Here is a 19,252-nt window from a genome sequence, read left to right on the forward strand (position 1 = left end):
GAAACATCTAAAGAACTAGCAGCAGCTATCAAAATTGAAATTGATGAATTAGAAGAAAAGCTTAAACAGCTGAATGGGGTAGATAAGGCAATGAAAAAAATAGAATATAATAGAATCCTTTACCAGCTACCTCAATAAACGGAAAACAGATAAGCTTAATAAGGACAAAAGATTTTACACTGAAGAAACAGCATATCCCTATTTAGGTAAAGAGTTTTACAAACAAAACCATTATATAGATGAATCTAGGAATGCCCCACAGAGAGTCAATAATTTCACTGATACATCAGACTCTGAGGGTGAGGGTTCTTATAGTAAATATTATGAACCCGAGAGAGGTTTTAATTCCTATGCTGGCTCTCGACCCCAGCAGCACCCTTTTTTATCCAACAGAGGGCCTCGCCGGGGCCGTCCAAGAGTGAGGTTTCAGGGACAAGGGCAGACCAGGGGAAATTTCCAAATGAATCAGCAACAATATCAGCCACAACATCAGCAGCATCAGCAACAACATCAACAGCAAGAGCCCCAATTTATAAGGTAAACCCGGAACAGACAGTATTGGGGTCAAGGAATGTAATTCCCATTTTTAACTTATCTATAGAACTTGACAATCACAGTGAAGCTCTGTTATCTAAGGGTCTCTCATTTCTGCCACAAGCACACGTAAATACCTTTGAACTGTATAAAGACATCATTTCGTTCTTCAGAAAGATCAGGCTCAAAAAGTTTTTTCAGGCCCATGAAGATACCAACAATGAACGATCGAGACTAAGAGAATTGACATTACCTTCCACTTTTAGTCCAGGTTTGGACCAATTGGGTCCAGAAGTGGCTGCATTTGAATGGGTGGTCCTTCAGAAACTTGAAAGGACGCTTTGATTCATTTCCAAACCTTTGTACAATCTAAGTAAGGAGGAATCATTAGTTTTGAAAGGACTATCAGAGAACAATAAATTGACTATCAAGGGATGTGACAAGGGAGGAGGTATTGTCGTACTTGATTCTGATGATTATGAACACAATATGATTACAATGTTAAACGACAGTTCCACCTACCTGAAAATTAACTTCAATCCCTCAAGCAATATCATTAAAAAGATTGAACACCTGACGAATGAGGCCCTAACCAATCGGGACATTAGTATTAAAGAATACGAATTTTGGAACACTAATAAAAACAAGACCGCGTGTATTTACGGTCTACGGAAGATACACAAAAATACTAACAATCCTCCCTATAGACCATTGTGTCTACGATTGGTACTCCAACAGAGCCCTTGTCCAAATTTGTGGACCATTATTTAAGACCGCATATGCCAAAAATCAAATCATATGTTAAAGATACAGGACATATGGTTAATATAGTTGAGAATTTGGAATTAGTACCTAATAGGGACATATTGGTTACAATGGACATTGAGTCCTTGTACAGTAACATCCCTTTAAATGAGGCTATCAGGGAAACGGATTGGTTTATTGATAAGCACAGCATAGTTTGCCCCAAGAAATTTCTTATTGATTGCTTATTTATTGTTCGAACTGAAAATATTTTCGAATTTGGAGAATTGCTGTGTCGCCAACTAAAGGGAGTAAGCATGGGTGCATCAGTTGCCCCATCAATAGCAAACATCCACATGTCCTCGTTTGAGGACAAATTCATTGACAACGAGTTAGCACCTTTCTTTGAATCCATTTCCCATTGGTCCAGATATACAGATGACCTCTTTTTTATCTGGACCAATGGGAGAGACTCCCTTTTGGAGTTTTTGGAGTGGATCAATTTGACTGATGACAATCTAAAGTTTACTGCCCAATATAGTGTAGATCAAGTTGAATTTCTAGATTTATTGATACGAGAGAACAATAACAAGTTAGAAGTTGACTTGTTTGTGAAGCCCAGGGCACGCAATACATTGCTACATTTTAGCAGTTTTCATCCGAAGAGCCAACGTGAGAGTATCCCCTTTTCTCAATTTTTAAGAGTTCGTAGAAACTGCACCAACCTTATGGATTATGATAGGCAGGCATCTATTATGCGGAAGAAGTTTTTAGACCGTGGATACCCACATAGGCTTGTAAGAGGTTCCTATAAAAGAGCGCGCTTTTATGACCGCGACGCCTTATTGACACCGAAGGAACTGCCTGCCAAGGACCAACTTGTCTGTGTGACCACACATTCCACACTCAATGAACGTGTGAGACAGATCATTAATGCCAACTGGCATATTCTTAACAGTAACCCTACTTCAAAAAATATGAGGTGAAACCCCTTTTTGCACATAAGAGGAATAGAAATTTGAAGGACAAGATCAGCCATTCAAGATTCAGAACAAAACAGACTAGTGTAGGCCCGAGCCAGAGATCGTTATTAAATAACATTCCGATACGCGGAACAGTTAAGTGTTCCTCATGCAAATCTTGCAACAACATCCTTGGTGGTGAAGAGTTTACCCACAATTGTTTTCTGGCCAAGGCGAATGACATTTGGAATTGTAAAACTACAAATGTTGTTTATTTTATCCTATGTGCATGAGGCTTAGGCTATGTCGGCGAAACTTGTAGGTCTATCCAAGTGCGCCTGACTGAACATAGATCTGATGTCAAGACAGGCAAGTTGACAGCACCCCTAGTGAAGCACTTCCTTGATAAGAACCACAGACCAGACGACTTCCAATGGCGCATTTTGGAAACAATAAGGACACCTGACAACAAAGGTGGTTGCGCCATCAGAAAGAAAAAGGAAGTTTATTGGATGTTTGTTCTTAACACTTTTAAACAAGGATTAAATAGCGAAATTCCGTGGGAGAACGCAATATTTTAAGATACTTCTCCATACGGATAATCTCAGTATTATCGATATTTGCTTGTACTGGAAGTAGGCAACACTCGTACATGTAATTCCTCAATTGAGTCGATTGTCTGTTTGGCAGCTTCGACTTAATCTAGTAGGCATTTATTTAGTGTTAAGAGACAATCTGCAAATCTATCAAAGTCTCTTTTTAAGAAGAATAGTTTTCCCAAGTATTGCTAGGAAATATGCCTAATTTGGTATGCATATATTAGTGAATAATTAGCTAAGTTGTCACTTTAGAATAGAGAGGGATTATGTGTGCAATAAAAGTACACTTTCCAATTTACAAGATGGTCTGCTTCATAATAGCAGTTTTATGTGTTCACTCTTCTCATTTTGTTTTAAAAAAATGATCGCCCCTTTCACTACACACTGAGTATCAGAGTGACGCTACTGGGGCTTTAAAGAATTCAGGAGAGATTAATCACGTGACCTCATGATCCATGCATTTAAAGGCGGTCTAGAAACATGACAGGTGATACTTTCCCTAACGGCCACGGAACGCCGGCAGTCATCTTCTGCAGCGCCGTACTTCCTTCGTATTCAGTCTCTAACGGTAAGGACGGTTTCAGGAATTGCAAAAGCCGTTTAGTTTAACTTTTGAGTCGCCTGAATCTCAACGAGCTTTGTATTCTTTATCACGAATACTGATGGTTGTGTTTTGTGATTTAGAATCACGCTGAACGAGAAACAGCCAAGGGAGAATAATTTCCGGGCTTTGAAGAATTAATTTCTCCCTGACACGAGTATTTTCGGTGCAGTTGTCTGGTCTGACTACAATAATTATACTTACATGTAAGTTATGCCTGCCTATGATTGAGAAGTCTTGAATAATTTTTGAGACTTTTGGCATTAATACAGGTGCAATCAGAAATAATGTAAAATATATTTTTCCTCTCTCTCCTTTTGTTCATGGCCCTTCCTCGGTTTCATTAAAGAGATCAGACGTGAGGCAAGTGAATAAGGAGAACGTTTTGGTTTTAACTGCATGCCACATTGTAACGGATTTCCTGTTTTCATTCGTAGGTAAGCGTATGTGTAAAGTAACGCCCTTAGTTAAAAGAATGACGAACGGCAAACTTAAAGAATTAGAAAAAATCAGCTACTAATTTTAAATTTAGAGATCAAAATACCAAAGAGTGTGGGTATTTGTTTCCATCTAGGATAACCATAAAATTTAGCCGGACAATACATGCCCAAGCAGGACGTAGGACGCAGGCATCGAGCTTTTCCAAAGTCGCAATAGATAGATTGCTTCCACATCTAGGTAAGCCTATCATGTTGTCAGTGGTTCGTCTTAGACGTTCAAGTTAGCTGGCTCTCTCTATGAGGACATAAGTATATAAATATTTATGATTTAAATTCTGTTCATAATTTAGATACAAAGTGAAGGTTTACAGAACGATACTATATCCTGAACTACAAACGTGGTCTTTTGGTCCCTATGTGCGACAATTAGAACCATCTAGCTCCACCTAGAACCAACAACATATTCTTTTGGGTGAGCAAAATGTGTTGTGTCTATCATCCACATGATTAAGCTGTACTATAGCTTTGCATCGCCATGAAGTATGGAATCTAATGTATGTCCCCTTCCACCTGCAGTTATTAATTGTCATATCCTTCACATCACTGAATTAAGAATTGTTAAGGAAATAGAAGTTGGTTCTAGCCAGTGTGACGAAATTTTAATAGTAAGTATTGTCCTCCTTGTACTATATAATTGCCAATGGTATATATTTGGAATTATAAAGTGGTCATCAATATCTAGTGATTGAATGACTCTGGTTTTCACCACTTTTATACAAATACCATCTAATCTTGGGATGGTTATTTTCCATTGGGTCCTTATTTACCTTGGTCTGGTTACCTAACAACTGCTCAAATATAAAAGTATTCGTTTTGTAACTTGTCTAGCAAATAATACATTGCTATAGCAAGCAGGGAAGTTGTGTTGCATAGAAAGCTGTTTCAAATTTGTTGAATTGATTATGTTTTATGCGATGTTTTATTGCTATTGAAACAAATCTTTTTTTAAATAAATGTAAGTGATCGTTTTTATTTTTATATTTACTAATTGTGTATTTCAGATACAATTTGTGTCTCCTGAAGAAGGCGTTTTTTCGAAACGCGCGTCGAAAGTATTGATTGCCACTTTCCTCTTTTTTAATATTGCGTGATTATATTTTAATAGTATTGTATAATTTGTTTTCTTGTCATTGGTTATGTAATATGGATGTATATATGATGTATGATTTTAACATGAAAATGTATTAAAAAGAATGGAGTTTTTGTATCGTAATAAACTTGTAGGTTCCTTTTTGCAATTACCCTTCCCCTCTGTTCGCTAGGATTGCTTTAGTAATATACACACACTTCTTATCACTGAAACCTGGTTAACCCAGGATTCCTTACCTGACATTCTAGCAGCCCTCCCCTCTGACTATTACATCTTGTCGGTAAATCGGGCTCCTGGGAAGGAGGGGTTGTGGCGATAATTAATAAAAAATTCAAATTCACCACCATGACCTCTCTTATTCTCCCGGAGGTAGAGAATATGGTCATAAAACTTGACATGGACTCTGGCTCCTTGGTACTGGTCCTCATTTACCGCCCCCCTCAGGCAATGCCCACCTTCCCCACGTCTCTGAGTGAACAAATGGCCACTCTAGTGATAAATCATGCTAAGGTACTTCTGATCGGGTACCTGAACTATTGATTTGATGAGGCCTCTGAGGGACCACACGCAGCTTAACTATCCAAACTTTTATCTAATCTGAATCTAGTCCAGCATGTACACTTCCCCACCCATGAAAAAGGACATATTTTGGATCATATTTGATCCCACAATATTTCACTATCCAATCATGTAATCTCTCCTTGCATCTGGGCAGATCATCACCTGATACAATTTACTATTACTTCCAGTAGGGGGGGGGAAGGGGTCACCAGGAAGTGGAAATTATTAAACAAAGGGGATTTCATTAATACTCTGGACAACTCCATACCCACCTTCTGTTGGGATGTCAATTCCATGGAAGGAAAGGTCACTGAGTGGCTACTATCAGCTAGCAATACTGATGTCCCGATTGTTAAATTCTCCAGTGCACGCTACTCAGATGCTCATAAATGGTTTACCACCAACCTTAAAAAACAAAAGCTCGAGCTGCGCCAAATCAAGAGAAAATGGAGATCAAGATACTCAACTGAAGACAGGGAACAATTTTCTACGGCCCGTCGAGAGTACAAGAAAACTATTTTGACCCCCAAAATGGCCCACTTCTCTACAAAATTACTCAATGCCCACAACAAATCTAAAGAAATCTTCAAAATAGTGAATGACTTATGCAACAATGTTAGATCCTCGCCTACTCAGACCCCCACTCAAGAACTCTGTGACACGCTGAATGATTATTTCCTGGACAAAATCTCTTCCATTAAAGCCAGTCTTCCCAATACCATCAACTGGGAACCATTGGATGATACTTTTACTAATCAATGTATGCTAGATACCCTCAACCCATCTGTCCTACAACACTATTAGAACTCACGACCCGTGTCAAATCGGGTTTGCCAAAGGACTGTTGTCCTCCGCATGTCTTAAAAGAGATTTTTACCTTTATGCCTCAGAGTGTGCTTCCGTTTCTTAATGAATCTCTCGCCCAGGGCAAGGTTCCCAGTGCCTTTAAGCATGCTACGGTCGTCCCCCTAATAAAAAAAACCAAGGTCTGATCCTAGTAACCCAGCCAACTACCGCCTCATTTCTCTCCTCCCCTTCCTGTCAAAAATACTAGAGGCCCATGTAGCCAGGTGTGTGTCCAGCTTCATTGAACGCTCAAACTATTTAGAGCCAAATCAAGCTGGCTTCCGCCCGGCACATTCAAAGGAAGCTGTGATCCTTGCAGTCCTGGACACGCTCTGAGCAAACGCAGATAGGGGTGACCATCAAGCTCTGGTGCTCCTGGATTTGTCAGCCGCGTTCGACACGGTCGACCACACCATCTTGCTGAACCGTGTCGAGCAGGCGGGCCTGCGTGGTCCTGCACTTGGCTGGATCGAATCCTTCCTTGCTGACCGCACTCAAGCAGTAAGGCGTGGGAACTTTACCGCCCCCAAGCCCAAGACCAGCCCCACTCTGCACCCGCCGAGCCCGGCCCGTGCCCGAGTGATCCAAGACCACGAGGACGTCCCCCCGGCAACTGGGACCCGAAGTCCAGTGCCCAAAGACCCTCCTCCACGAACCAGACAAAGGCTGCAGACTCAGAACCAGGGGCCCCTCCAACCGCGACCAGCTGAGGGTAAGCTTTCCCGACACCCAAAGACACCCCTGCAACCGGCGCCCTGCAGCCCCCTGTGCCTTCCTTTGGGGTACCTACCTGTGCTCCAAGATCCCAACTTACCTCTCAAAGTGGTGGTCGCCCCTTAAGAGTCTCCGTCCCCGAGCCTGCAGCCGTTGTTCACTTTTTACCTTTCCCATTGAATAACATTGAGCACCCGAAGGCTCAAAAGCACCCTGCACCCAGCCGCCCGAGTGCCTCTGGCCGTGCACCCTGTGTCCTATCCTACTTCCCCCTTTGCCCTGAGCAAGTGACCAGGAGCCCAACTCCCACAGCTGCGTGGCCTGCTAGCCAGTAGCCACCAACCGAAGGCTCCCTGCCTCTCATTGGATAACCTTGGGCCTACCTACCTCTGCACCCGGCTGCCCCTGTGCTGCTGAGGGTGGACCCCTGAGTCTATGCCCAGAACCTTAACTTCACCAGTCGGGTACTCACCTGGAAACTGGTAACTCACTTACCTGCCATTGGATAACATTGACTGGTTTGACTCGAAAAATCTTCTAACTGTGAAGTTTTGAAAACTTAAAATATTCATATAAAATCAACCGAATTCCGAAGTACTCTCCTTTTATCAGGAGAGAAGCTAGTACTGTACCTTGTATTCCAGTACTGAACCGCAAAAGTAATCCTAACCAGGTTTACTAGTAACCTGTACTTTCTCCATAGGAACCCATTGTCTGCTTTTCTATGAAATTTCTTCTGTCTACTTTTAAAAACTTTAAATATTCTTTAAAAATCATACCAAATACTGAAACGTAATTACTTACCTGTTTTAAGTTGAGACCCCAGTGCTGGACCTAGGAGCCCAGTACTGGATTACAAAAGTAACAAGATCATACTTTAACTGCAACCTGAATTTTCTCCCATTGGACAACATTGCCAGATTTTCATTGAAAAGTTTCTTAAGTGTGAACTTTTAAACTAGCTTTATATTCCTTAAAAATCACTGCAATAACCAACACGTTTTTACTCAACTGTTTTCAGCTTAGACCCCAGGACTGAATCCAGGATCCAGATCTGGAACTACCAAAGTAATCTATAAAGTAATTAGATGTACATATATAGAAAAACCAATTGAGCTCAATGCTAAATTGTGTTTAGAATTGTGTTGCCTACTGCAACCCCTGTACCTATTGTGTTTACGAAGTTTATTGCCTTTCTGCACAGTACTCATCTGAGACCTCTCATATTGAGAAAAGTATATTTTGATACCCGTTGGTTCTAAAAATAAAACAACTATATCTTTGATATAAAAACAATTGGCCTGGAGTTCAGTCTTTGAGTGTGTGAAACCTTTTGCTGACTGAGTGTGTGCAACAAATGCTTTACACTGTCCTCTGGTATTGCCTTACTGCTCGACCAATCTACCACTTTAGAGAGTAAGGTCACACCTGGCTTTAACCTCTGTTATACCTCTAGGGTTTGTGGACTCTGTACACACACTGTACCTTATCTTGGTCCAGTATAAATAGAGCCACTTTCTCACAAGTTACTATTGAAAAAAGCCTTCTAAGCTGCAGCAGGTCCCTTGGTGTTATATATCAACATAAGGCTGGCACACTGCAGCCAGACAACCCAATACTCAAGGCTATGATGTTCATTTGGCAGATCTCACACACCCTACTATCAACCAACCCGTGGCTCTATGCCTCTGATCCCATCTGGAGAAATCATGGGATGCGCATTGGCTGCCAAACAGTCTCCTGCCTTCCTGGAAGAGAGCAGGGATAGTGAGGGTCAACCAGTTACTTGACCGGTTAAACGTAGTCATTTCTCTCACTCTGATCGGTATTTGGCCTCCCCACATCCCAACAATGGTCCTAAGCCCAATAACACCATTGTCTCGGAGGGCGCATGGGCACAGCACCCAAGATTCTCTGCTCCCCCATAAGACAGTATCTACAAACCTGGGGTTGACTCATGGGGAGTGGGGGTGATTAGTGGCTTATAAAACCTCCTTATAGATAACCAATTGGCGTTGCCTGTCAGAGGACAGACATAAATGGCAACTCCTAGTAGCCAGAGACTACACAGACTATGACTGGCAGATTCTTCTCCACACATATTGCACTCTCCTGCAAAAAGCCAAACTGAAATTCCACTTTTCCAAAGAGCTGCATGGCAGTCATTGGACGCCACAAAAGCTGCCAAGAGCTGGCCTTTTACTCCATGCCTCGTGTTGGAGATGCTGCGTGGGGGACTCTCACATATACTGTGCATACTTGGCCCTCCTACATGTCATGGTTGACTATGTGAACCCCTCCAAACACATGAAACGCTGGTTAGTCACAGCCATCACATCAGCCAAAGAGTGCATCCTTCGACACTGGAGGAAACTCTGTCCCCAACTTCTTCAGAGCGGCTCACAGAACTGGCACAAGTGGCGGACTGTGAATGCTTGACCTACAAATTTGATGATCAAATGGGAGTGTTTATGGCAGTCTGGGAGCCCTTCCTATACCAACATCCTTATCGAGGGATGGTACCACTTGATAGTGTGTTTGGGGAATGTGTACATAGAAGCAATCTTAATCCACACCTTCTTGGGGCACTGTGAATATAGTGAACTTCCCTGCGCTTCTACATGGATAGGTCCCTAGTTGCCCTTGGAAGGGTCAACTGTAGCTGAATGTAGTCCCAGCGTCCTGCCTAGTTCCAGAATAATGGCCCAGATCACTGTAGTAGGTATGCCGCACTGTTACCCGTTCTTAACTGGTTGTGCATTGCTTTATGCAGTTGATCGCTTACTAGGTTTCATCTGGACTTGACCCAAATGGCTCTTTTCTGTATCATGCTTGCCTGCGTCTTTGATACAGATTGTGCATGGGCCATGAAAATGTCAAAAGAAATGTGCTTTTTTAGGTCTCGTGGCGTTAACCGCGCGAAAGCGCGGTCTCGCCAGAGACCTATTGTTAGCGACACAGCTTTCCAGGATACAGGACCTGGCCACGCGCATGGGGATCGGATCGGGCCACGCGCGTGCTGTGGCCATCTCCTGTCGCCTGGGAAGCTCCAACACACACGCATGCGCACACACAGACACACACAAGAGCGCCAATGCACGCACACATACATACAGAGACACCCCTCCGTCGCACACACACGCGCGTGCGTGCACACACACAAGTGCACCGAGCCCCCCGCCGTCGCACACACACGCGCGCCGATAACTGCTCTCTTCCTGGAAGGCAGCATGGCGTGCGGTGCCACTCTGAAGCGGCAGACGTATGAAGTTACGATCCTGGCCCCTTAAAAGTGCCTCAGTCCTAGCTAGTACTGCCTGTACTGTAACTTTTAAAGTGCCGTGTTCCACTCAGCACGGCATACTCCTGGAGGCTGGCGGTACCTGCCTATTTAAAGTGCTGCAAGTCCAAGAGGGCAGATAGCATCAGAAAAGTGACTTTAAAGTGCAGGCAGCAGTGTTTGTAAAGCACCTGGTAGGAGAACAGAGGAGCAGAAAGGGCACTCACCGTTTGTAAGGAGGCCTCTTCAAGCCCTGGGACTGCTGCAGCTCTGAGTTCCCTCCACCCTCGCTCTCTCCTATGAACTGCACTGAAAGCGCTGCCTGCTTTTCTGCATTTCCTGGCTCCCGGGGAGGCACAAGCACACTCGTGTCACGTGGCACGTGCTGCAGCCCGAAACCGGCATGTCGCAGAAGGAGCCAGGCATGTGCCTCAAGAAACGCTACATCAACCCAATCATAATGCAATAACTAAAGAATATATGTAGCTTACTAAAACACTTACAAATGTTCATATAAAAGACGGAGCAAGAGATTGGTGGTGAAAATTAAATTCCTACATGTGCGTAAGAACAAAATAATAGCAATAAAGCCCTACAGAGGCATCATGCAATTGAGTAAAAAAATTAAGATTACACACTTATTAATATTGTTGAGTGAACAATTGTAGTTCGTTTAAAACTACATTAGAAGCTGAGGATAATGACAAACAAAATATAGTGAAAAAAAGTTGTGGTTTCTAGCTAAATAAATGTATAGATATTTTACGGTTGCGAAAATAATTTATCAATGTAGAAAGGCCTGAAGTATTTAGGTCTTTTTACCAGGGGACCTTAGCACTTACCTGTTACCGAAGGGGGGGAGGCCAGGAGGCCCCCAACGCAGCCGCCACCGCCAGGAGTCATCTTGTGCAGCCCACAGCGCCGCCGCCCCAGGACTACAGGTCCCGGCAGCCTTAGCGGCGGCGCTGCTCTCTGACAACACGGAAGCGCCAGGAGGCGCCTAAAAGCAGCGCTCCGCTCGGCGGAGCTTGGGGGACCTTAGCACTTACCTGTTACCGAAGGGGGGGAGGCCAGGAGGCCCCCAACGCAGCCGCCACTGCCAGGAGTCATCTTGTGCAGCCCACAGCGCCGCCGCCCCAGGACTACAGGTCCCGGCAGCCTTAGCGGCGGCGCTGCTCTCTGACAACACGGAAGCGCCAGGAGGCGCCTAAAAGCAGCGCTCCGCTCGGCGGAGCTTGGGGGACCTTAGCACTTACCTGTTACCGAAGGGGGGGAGGCCAGGAGGCCCCCAACGCAGCCGCCACCGCCAGGAGTCATCTTGTGCAGCCCACAGCGCCGCCGCCCCAGGACTACAGGTCCCGGCAGCCTTAGCGGCGGCGCTGCTCTCTGACAACACGGAAGCGCCAGGAGGCGCCTAAAAGCAGCGCTCCGCTCGGCGGAGCTTGGGGGACCTTAGCACTTACCTGTTACCGAAGGGGGGGAGGCCAGGAGGCCCCCAACGCAGCCGCCACCGTCAGGAGTCATCTTGTGCAGCCCACAGCGCCGCCGCCCCAGGACTACAGGTCCCGGCAGCCTTAGCGGCGGCGCTGCTCTCTGACAACACGGAAGCGCCAGGAGGCGCCTAAAAGCAGCGCTCCGCTCGGCGGAGCTTGGGGGACCTTAGCACTTACCTGTTACCGAAGGGGGGGAGGCCAGGAGGCCCCCAACGCAGCCGCCACTGCCAGGAGTCATCTTGTGCAGCCCACAGCGCCGCCGCCCCAGGACTACAGGTCCCGGCAGCCTTAGCGGCGGCGCTGCTCTCTGACAACACGGAAGCGCCAGGAGGCGCCTAAAAGCAGCGCTCCGCTCGGCGGAGCTTGGGGGACCTTAGCACTTACCTGTTACCGAAGGGGGGGAGGCCAGGAGGCCCCCAACGCAGCCGCCACCGCCAGGAGTCATCTTGTGCAGCCCACAGCGCCGCCGCCCCAGGACTACAGGTCCCGGCAGCCTTAGCGGCGGCGCTGCTCTCTGACAACACGGAAGCGCCAGGAGGCGCCTAAAAGCAGCGCTCCGCTCCGCTCCGCGGGACGCCGGGCGAAGCCCGGGCAAAGGGCGGGCCCTCTGTGGCCCTCAGAGGCACGTGGAGGCCGGGTCGGGACACCCCATTTGGCTCTTACGAACTTGGAGGTACTGTATTTATTCATATCGACTCTGACATTGCACTGTTTTTTATACCATGTCCATCTGGGAGGAACTGAATGCCCTGTGTGGAACGAACTACGCCCTGAATGTATTCACCCCCCCTATAGTGGGTAGAGATGCCGATGAGGTAAAAGACATTGACATTGAGAATACCGATATAATGTGCACTAGTCCCTCACTACATCCTCCCAATCCACCAATAATATTGACAACTGAGGCGTTGAACAAAACAACTGACCCTGTTTCACCACTCCAATTGACCCTGCTGGCACAGATCGAACAACTGCTAAGAACCACACTATCACCTCTGATTACTAAAATAAATGAGCTGGGAGACAGGTTGACCTGTATTGAAAATAAATTATCAAGGAACCCTATCCCAACTGAAATAACTGCCGCATCCATTTACCCTATTCTCCCCTGCAATAAAGAAAACCTCAAACCCACAACACCTTTGAAAGCTCAAATTCCTGAACCCCTCATCTCTCCACCAATTCCAAGAGGCCGGAACATTATTTCACCCCATAGACTACCCAGGTTTGCACACGAAAGCAGGAATCGGATCAACCTACCTCCAGAAGCTGCCCCCTTCGTGACTGTTCTTTCTGGGGTCCCTGCACCTATCCAGGGCAAATTTGAATCTCATCAGGACTTGTTAAATAAAACTATCTCCTGGCTAAAACAACACAGACCATTGCCACCCGCCCTAGATGGCGGCATACTGAGGGTCAGGAGGGTGGGGTGGCTTGGTACATCACCCAAAGACATTCCGGGCGACCTTATTTTAATTAAATTCCAAACTATGAACATCGTCCCCTATTTGCGATTCTCCCAACCCAAAGAGGGAGATGGTCCCATCCGCATTTGGGACTTGTACGATTTTTATCCCGGCCCTCGACCCTACCCGTCCCTAAGGCAAGCGACATGGAACCATAATTCTTGGTAAAAGGGGATGTCATGAACCTGGTACTACCAACAACCACCCTTTTTTTTCCCGATCTTTTGTAAATACCTTTCTATTCACCTGAAGGGACAAATTGATTTTAGCTTGTTTATTATAGTAGGTTTTTCTATTTTACTCTGCAAATGATATGTTGAGTCTTGTTTACATGTTTTGTATTTCTTTGTTGCTTTTATGGTTTTAAACAAAAACCGAATAAAGCTTATTTGATGATGATGATGATGATGACCACCCCTGTCCCTCCGACATCATCTAACGTGCAAACAAATCCAATACAGCAGTTACCACTGGACCCGTGTCATCAGGAACACCATTTCCAGTCTGGGCTTTTAAGCCAACACTTTGAATACGTTTAGTTTCATGTTACCGTGAGGCGGCACGCAGCTGCTTACGTGTCCCAGCATGCAAAGTTCTGCTGACTGAAAAGACAGCACTGGACACAGGCACTGGCTTGGTACTAGTTGACAGCTGTGTGGCACACATGAAAACCTGTTCTTACTCAGCACACATGAAAACCTGTTCTTACTCGTTAACCTTCTTGGAAAGGTAGATTCTCTGTTTTGGTATGTTATATTTTTTTATGTAGTGCGCCTCTGGCGGCTGGCATGACGTCGCAGCGCTAAGTGGTACCTTCTCGCCCTATTTATGAGTTTGTTTTATCCCCACAAATGCGCACACTGGAATACAGTGCCCGTTCATTATCTTGCTCTTGAAAACAGTTAAACACAAGCGATTGAGCAATAAGACCACGTTAATTCCTCTCACCCTTTCCTGCCGGGCTGCATTCGCCAGAACATTCCTTGCAGGTATTTGCGCTGAGTGGCTGCTGACAACGCAGCCTACAAGTTCACCCGCGATCGGCAGATGTGATGCAGGCCTGGTACACGCATTGGCACTGGCCTGGGAAAGGAACTATTTCTGCACCCACCCAATCTCCCACAGCTCTGATGATGCACCTCAGGCACGGGGCTGACGCAGTTATTCACACAGCTCTGATGATGCACCTCGGGCACGGGGCTGACGCAGTTATTCACACAGCTCTGATGATGCACCTCGGGCACGGGGCTGACGCAGTTATTCACACAGCTCTGATGATGCATCTCGGGCACGGGGCTGACGCAATTATTCACACAGCTCTGATGATGCACCTCGGGCACGGGGCTGACAGCAGTTATTCACACAGCTCTGATGATGCACCTCGGGCACGGGGCTGACGTAGTTATTCACACAGCTCTGATGATGCACCTCGGGCACGGGGCTGACGCAGTTATTCACACAGCTCTGACGATGCACCTCAGGCGCGAGGCCGACGCAGTTATTCACAGAGCTCTGATGATGCACCTCGGGCGCGGGGCTGATGCAGTTATTCACAGAGCTGTGATGATGCACCTCGGGCACGGGGTTGATGCAGTTATTCACACAGCTCTGATGATGCACCTCAGGCACGGGGTTGACGCAGTTACTCACACAGCTCTGATGATGCACCTCGGGCACAGGGCTGACGCAGTTATTCACACAGCTCTGATGATGCACCTCGGGAACGGGGCTGACGCAGTTATTGACACAGCTCTGATGATGCACCTCAGGCACGGGGCTGACGCAGTTATTCACACAGCTCTGATGATGCACCTCGGGCCCTGGGCTGACGCAGTTATTCACACAGCTCTGATGATGCACCTCGGGAACGGGGCTGACGCAGTTATTGACACAGCTCTGATGATGCACCTCAGGCACGGGGATGACGCAGTTATTCACACAGCTCTGATGATGCACCTCGGGCACGAGGCTGACAGTTTGCAATTAATCTTTATACACCAATTCAAAGTTTAAAAAAAATATTTGATGCAACGCATTGTCATACACAATGTCAATAACTCAAACTTAAATGCTGCAAGACCTATTGCATTGTAAATGCTTGTTTTTAAAGAGGAAGTGACTGACTGAACACTACATAGACCTAAATCAATAGAAAAATACTACACGCCACATGGATCTAAAGTTCCCATTTGCAGACAACCAGTCTACCTTCTCATCTCACCTGCCTAAATTTTCTGAATTTCAAGAAGGTGAATGGCAGATATTTTTCTGCATTTTATTCTTTCAGGAATCACTCCCAGATCGGTTGACAGAGCAGCAAGGAGAGCCTGCTCTATTCTTTTTCTCCATACACCATGGCCATGCATAGCCACACCCATAAACACACTACTGGACATTATTTGGGATGTGAACCCAGGCACACCGATGGCAGCCATTCCAAATCACCATGGCATGGTGGACAGACCGGAGTCAATTGAGAAAAGTACCCAAGAGTGGATGTCCTAATCCATGATTGGACAGCATGGATTGTTACAATAAAAAGCATTTTCTAAAACGTCATTACAGTAATTCAGTTATTGTAGCAGAGAGGCGAGCTGTGCCCTTGCAGAGAAAATCTAGGTCAATGGGAAGAAGGTCCAAATCTACAAGCAGTTAATGTTTGGTGAAGAATTAGAGATCCAGAATAATAAGCAGAAGCCCCATATTCCTCTATCTGGTCACAAAGAACCTGGGCTAAAAGCTCAGCCACAAGCTTCCCAATTTACAAGAACTAGGGTGAAACTAGTAGAAGATAAATACCACAGGAGTCAAGGGAAAGCACAGACTACTAACCTGAACATAGATCCTGGTTGATGACCTTTGCCTCATGAAGGTGCAAGGAGGCCATTCTAAAGTAAGCAGAATTATTCTGAAAGCTGATCTCAGCAAAAGTATCAACTACAGGGAAAAGTGCGTACTGCTTAAACTCCTAGACCTCAGAAGTCCTCACAAGAGTACTCTAGATGCTTTTATACTTTGGTACTATTTGAACTATTCCCTGTGGCTACTACAGATGGTAAAGCCACATTTGTGGAAGAATATTTGATTTATTTACAAGGCATATACTAAAAATAAATTTGCCTCTAGGCACCAGAATACAACTTACCAAGTCAGTTGGATGATGTGAAATAGTGTAGAAGAGAGTATCTCATGGAATTAGTCCCACTAATTTGAAAACAGGGACGCTTTGACTGCCTCTATTAAGCTTATTTGATTCTGAGAATCTCTTATTTCTAAATGAAGTGTATTTTAAGGTCCTGGACTTATTGCTGAAGCTCTTAGACACCCTTCCTTTACAAATTCATATTTATAAAGAAAGCAGTGTATCAAAGTTACCATTTAATGGCAGGTCATGTAAAAGATACGCTTCCATTGGTTTTCTCACCTGGACGTTCATTTTCAGAGCCTTTGTCCTGATTATAATTATCCCAAGCTTGAAGCAGATGCTTTGGATAGGAACCTTTTACACAATGTACTCTGAAAAGCAAAAGTAAATACATTATTCAGAATAATGGCACGATATCTCCAAGAACAAGGGAGGGAGAAAGAGGTTAGGAATGCTGTGGACTTAGCCTCCTTGGGAAATTATGGAAAAACAAAGGAAGTCCACACTTCATTCATGAAAACCTTCACTCAGTGAACAAATATTATCCTTCCAGGGATTGCTACTAGTGTTCCCAAGAAAAAAAATATGTATTTCCTCAGGAAAAAAGATACGTTTTTTTTTTAAAATAACCCTCACCCACCCAAAAATTCCTTTGGTGGCATGCTTCATCATCGTTTTCTTCCCGCCCTGCTGCAGGATGGGGCGTGCTACGACCACCGGAGATGTCAGAGCATTTTCCGTGAAGTAATACTATGTTATATTGTGAGAGTGGAAGGGTCAGAAAGAATAGTGAGTCTAAAAAATACCTGGATACACAGAACCTACACTTTATTAATTCCTATAGCTGGGATCAGTAAAATGGGGGTTGGAGAACTATGCACTATGATGAGTGAACTTCTCCCTGGTCTACATGTTTCAACCCTTCCCCTTGGCTTTTCCTCAGGACCAAAATAAATGGTCCCTCTAACCACTCTTGGTTATCCTAATAGGTGTCCCTGATTAATTTCCAGGTATAAGATGCCTTTGAACATGCAAAAATACAATACACAATCGGTGTAACTTTTCTATGAAATATGTTCGTAGCCTAAGTAAAGCCCCATGAGCTGTTCACTGGAGGGGAGAGGTGCTTGTAGTTAAACAATTGTCAAAGCTGCTCTCTTACCCATTACTTGCCTGCCTGTGTCCACTGCATAGAAAAGTTATACCGAATGTATTTGCAATTGCAATCCCATATGCCAAGAGGGGAACCACTGAAGACTGCCACGATCATCCCTCGTTATAACTGAGACCTTGTGGGCCGACGCCCAGGGCAAAGAAGGCCGTAGGCTGGCCTTCGTGTCTGTGAACACCCCCTCCCGCTACTTCTCCCTGTGTAACAGGAGGAGGCCACCAAAGATGGTCGGGCGGATGCCTGCAGGATTCAATCAAATCAGCTCTGTTGCTCATACCCGTGATTCTCAGGTGACAGGAGTGGGCACTAGAACTGCTAGAGCAGTCACTGTATCTGAGGAGTCCCCACAATTAGAAAAGGAACTTAAACAAAACCAGAAGCTGCTCTGCCGAAGGTCTCTGCTTCATCTGATTACTTGTTAGAGCAGTTAAGGAGCTTCTATGCCAGGAGGTCGCCACCTGCGACCTCCTTCTAGGCAGTGACTCCATTGAATGCAGGAGAACTCAGTATATGCTACTTGCTGTGGGAGCTCAGGGATGGGGAAGAGTAGTGGGAGAAACCCCTCGGCTCTGGGGCATTTGAGACAACTCAGTTGATTAAGACTTAAGCAGAGCTGCAGACCCTTCATAGAGACATGTGCTAGCTCAGGAGTGTTCTGTCTGAGAGCTGATTTTTCATCTGGATGATGAGCCATCACCTAGAAGCCAATAACCCATTGCCCTGTGCCTGGAGTACCATCAGTCTGCTTGCCTGAAAAAAGCAGCCTCTGTGAGGAGGAAAGCACTTAGAAGCCTGCCTGGCAAGACTGATATTGTGATGAGGCAGAGAAAGCCTGGAGGGAGAAAAGTACAGCTGGATAGTCATGTCATTTTCCTCCCCTAGGGGCAGAATGGGTGGTCCTGGCCTAGAAAGCCCAGTAGAGACCAGCAATTTCCACATGTGATAAAATCAAGGCACTGGAGGTGGGCCATTGTGGCATCGGGACAAACAGTCTTTCTAAACCCGCTCCCAGAGGAAGGTGGTTGAATTGGGCGTACTTGGACAGATAGGCTAGCAGAGTTTTGGTAAATGCCAATTTCCTCTCACTTGCCTGCTGAATGTTTACATTATTAGGGCCTGTGGTCAGTCGCCAACCACGGAATCCAACTAAACCCAAACATTTCTGAAAGCCAGACACCCAAGGGAGCCCAGAGCGGTGTGGCTTTTGAAGATCCCATAAGGTTTTCTTACCCAGAATGCACTGCAATCCTAAAAATGTTGCCTAAAATCACATTTTCTACGCATTTTCAATAAGAAAACAGAGAATGTGCAGAGGCCCACAAGATTCTACCACACAGCGTTTCCACACTCTCCTAGTAGGAAGGGCACCCCACTTGTGCAGCTAAGCCTAGTGCCTGCGACAGGAAAGCCACGAAAAATGCAACATAGAGACATCAAATTTTCCCCAACAAAATCGACCATCTTTGGCAATATGGATCCGCTGTGGTATTTTGGCCCAGGCTCGACCCCACCCATAGAAACCTACCAAAACCAGATATTTCTCAAA

The 19,252-nt window shown here is 45.5% G+C and overlaps 1 protein-coding gene and 1 long non-coding RNA gene across 3 annotated transcripts in view; one reads left to right on the plus strand and one right to left on the minus strand.

Moving 5' to 3' along the window:
* Positions 1 to 19,252, minus strand: part of LOC147673978 (uncharacterized) — a 659,950-nt gene that overhangs the window by 143,606 nt on the left and 497,092 nt on the right. For both annotated transcript variants that reach the window (XM_086945060.1, XM_086945061.1), the window contains one exon: positions 16,815 to 16,906. In XM_086945060.1, the coding sequence (XP_086801186.1) occupies positions 16,815 to 16,906 (92 nt within the window). The remainder of the gene's footprint in view (positions 1 to 16,814; positions 16,907 to 19,252) is intronic.
* LOC147673979 (uncharacterized) lies at positions 4,015 to 4,513 on the plus strand. The gene is made up of 3 exons (XR_015302531.1): positions 4,015 to 4,118; positions 4,231 to 4,352; positions 4,457 to 4,513. It is a non-coding gene; the product is annotated as an uncharacterized LOC147673979 (long non-coding RNA).

Source organism: Lissotriton vulgaris, chromosome 12 (assembly GCF_964263255.1).
Source record: "Lissotriton vulgaris chromosome 12, aLisVul1.2, whole genome shotgun sequence".
In the NCBI taxonomy this organism is placed as follows: Eukaryota; Metazoa; Chordata; class Amphibia; order Caudata; family Salamandridae; genus Lissotriton; species Lissotriton vulgaris.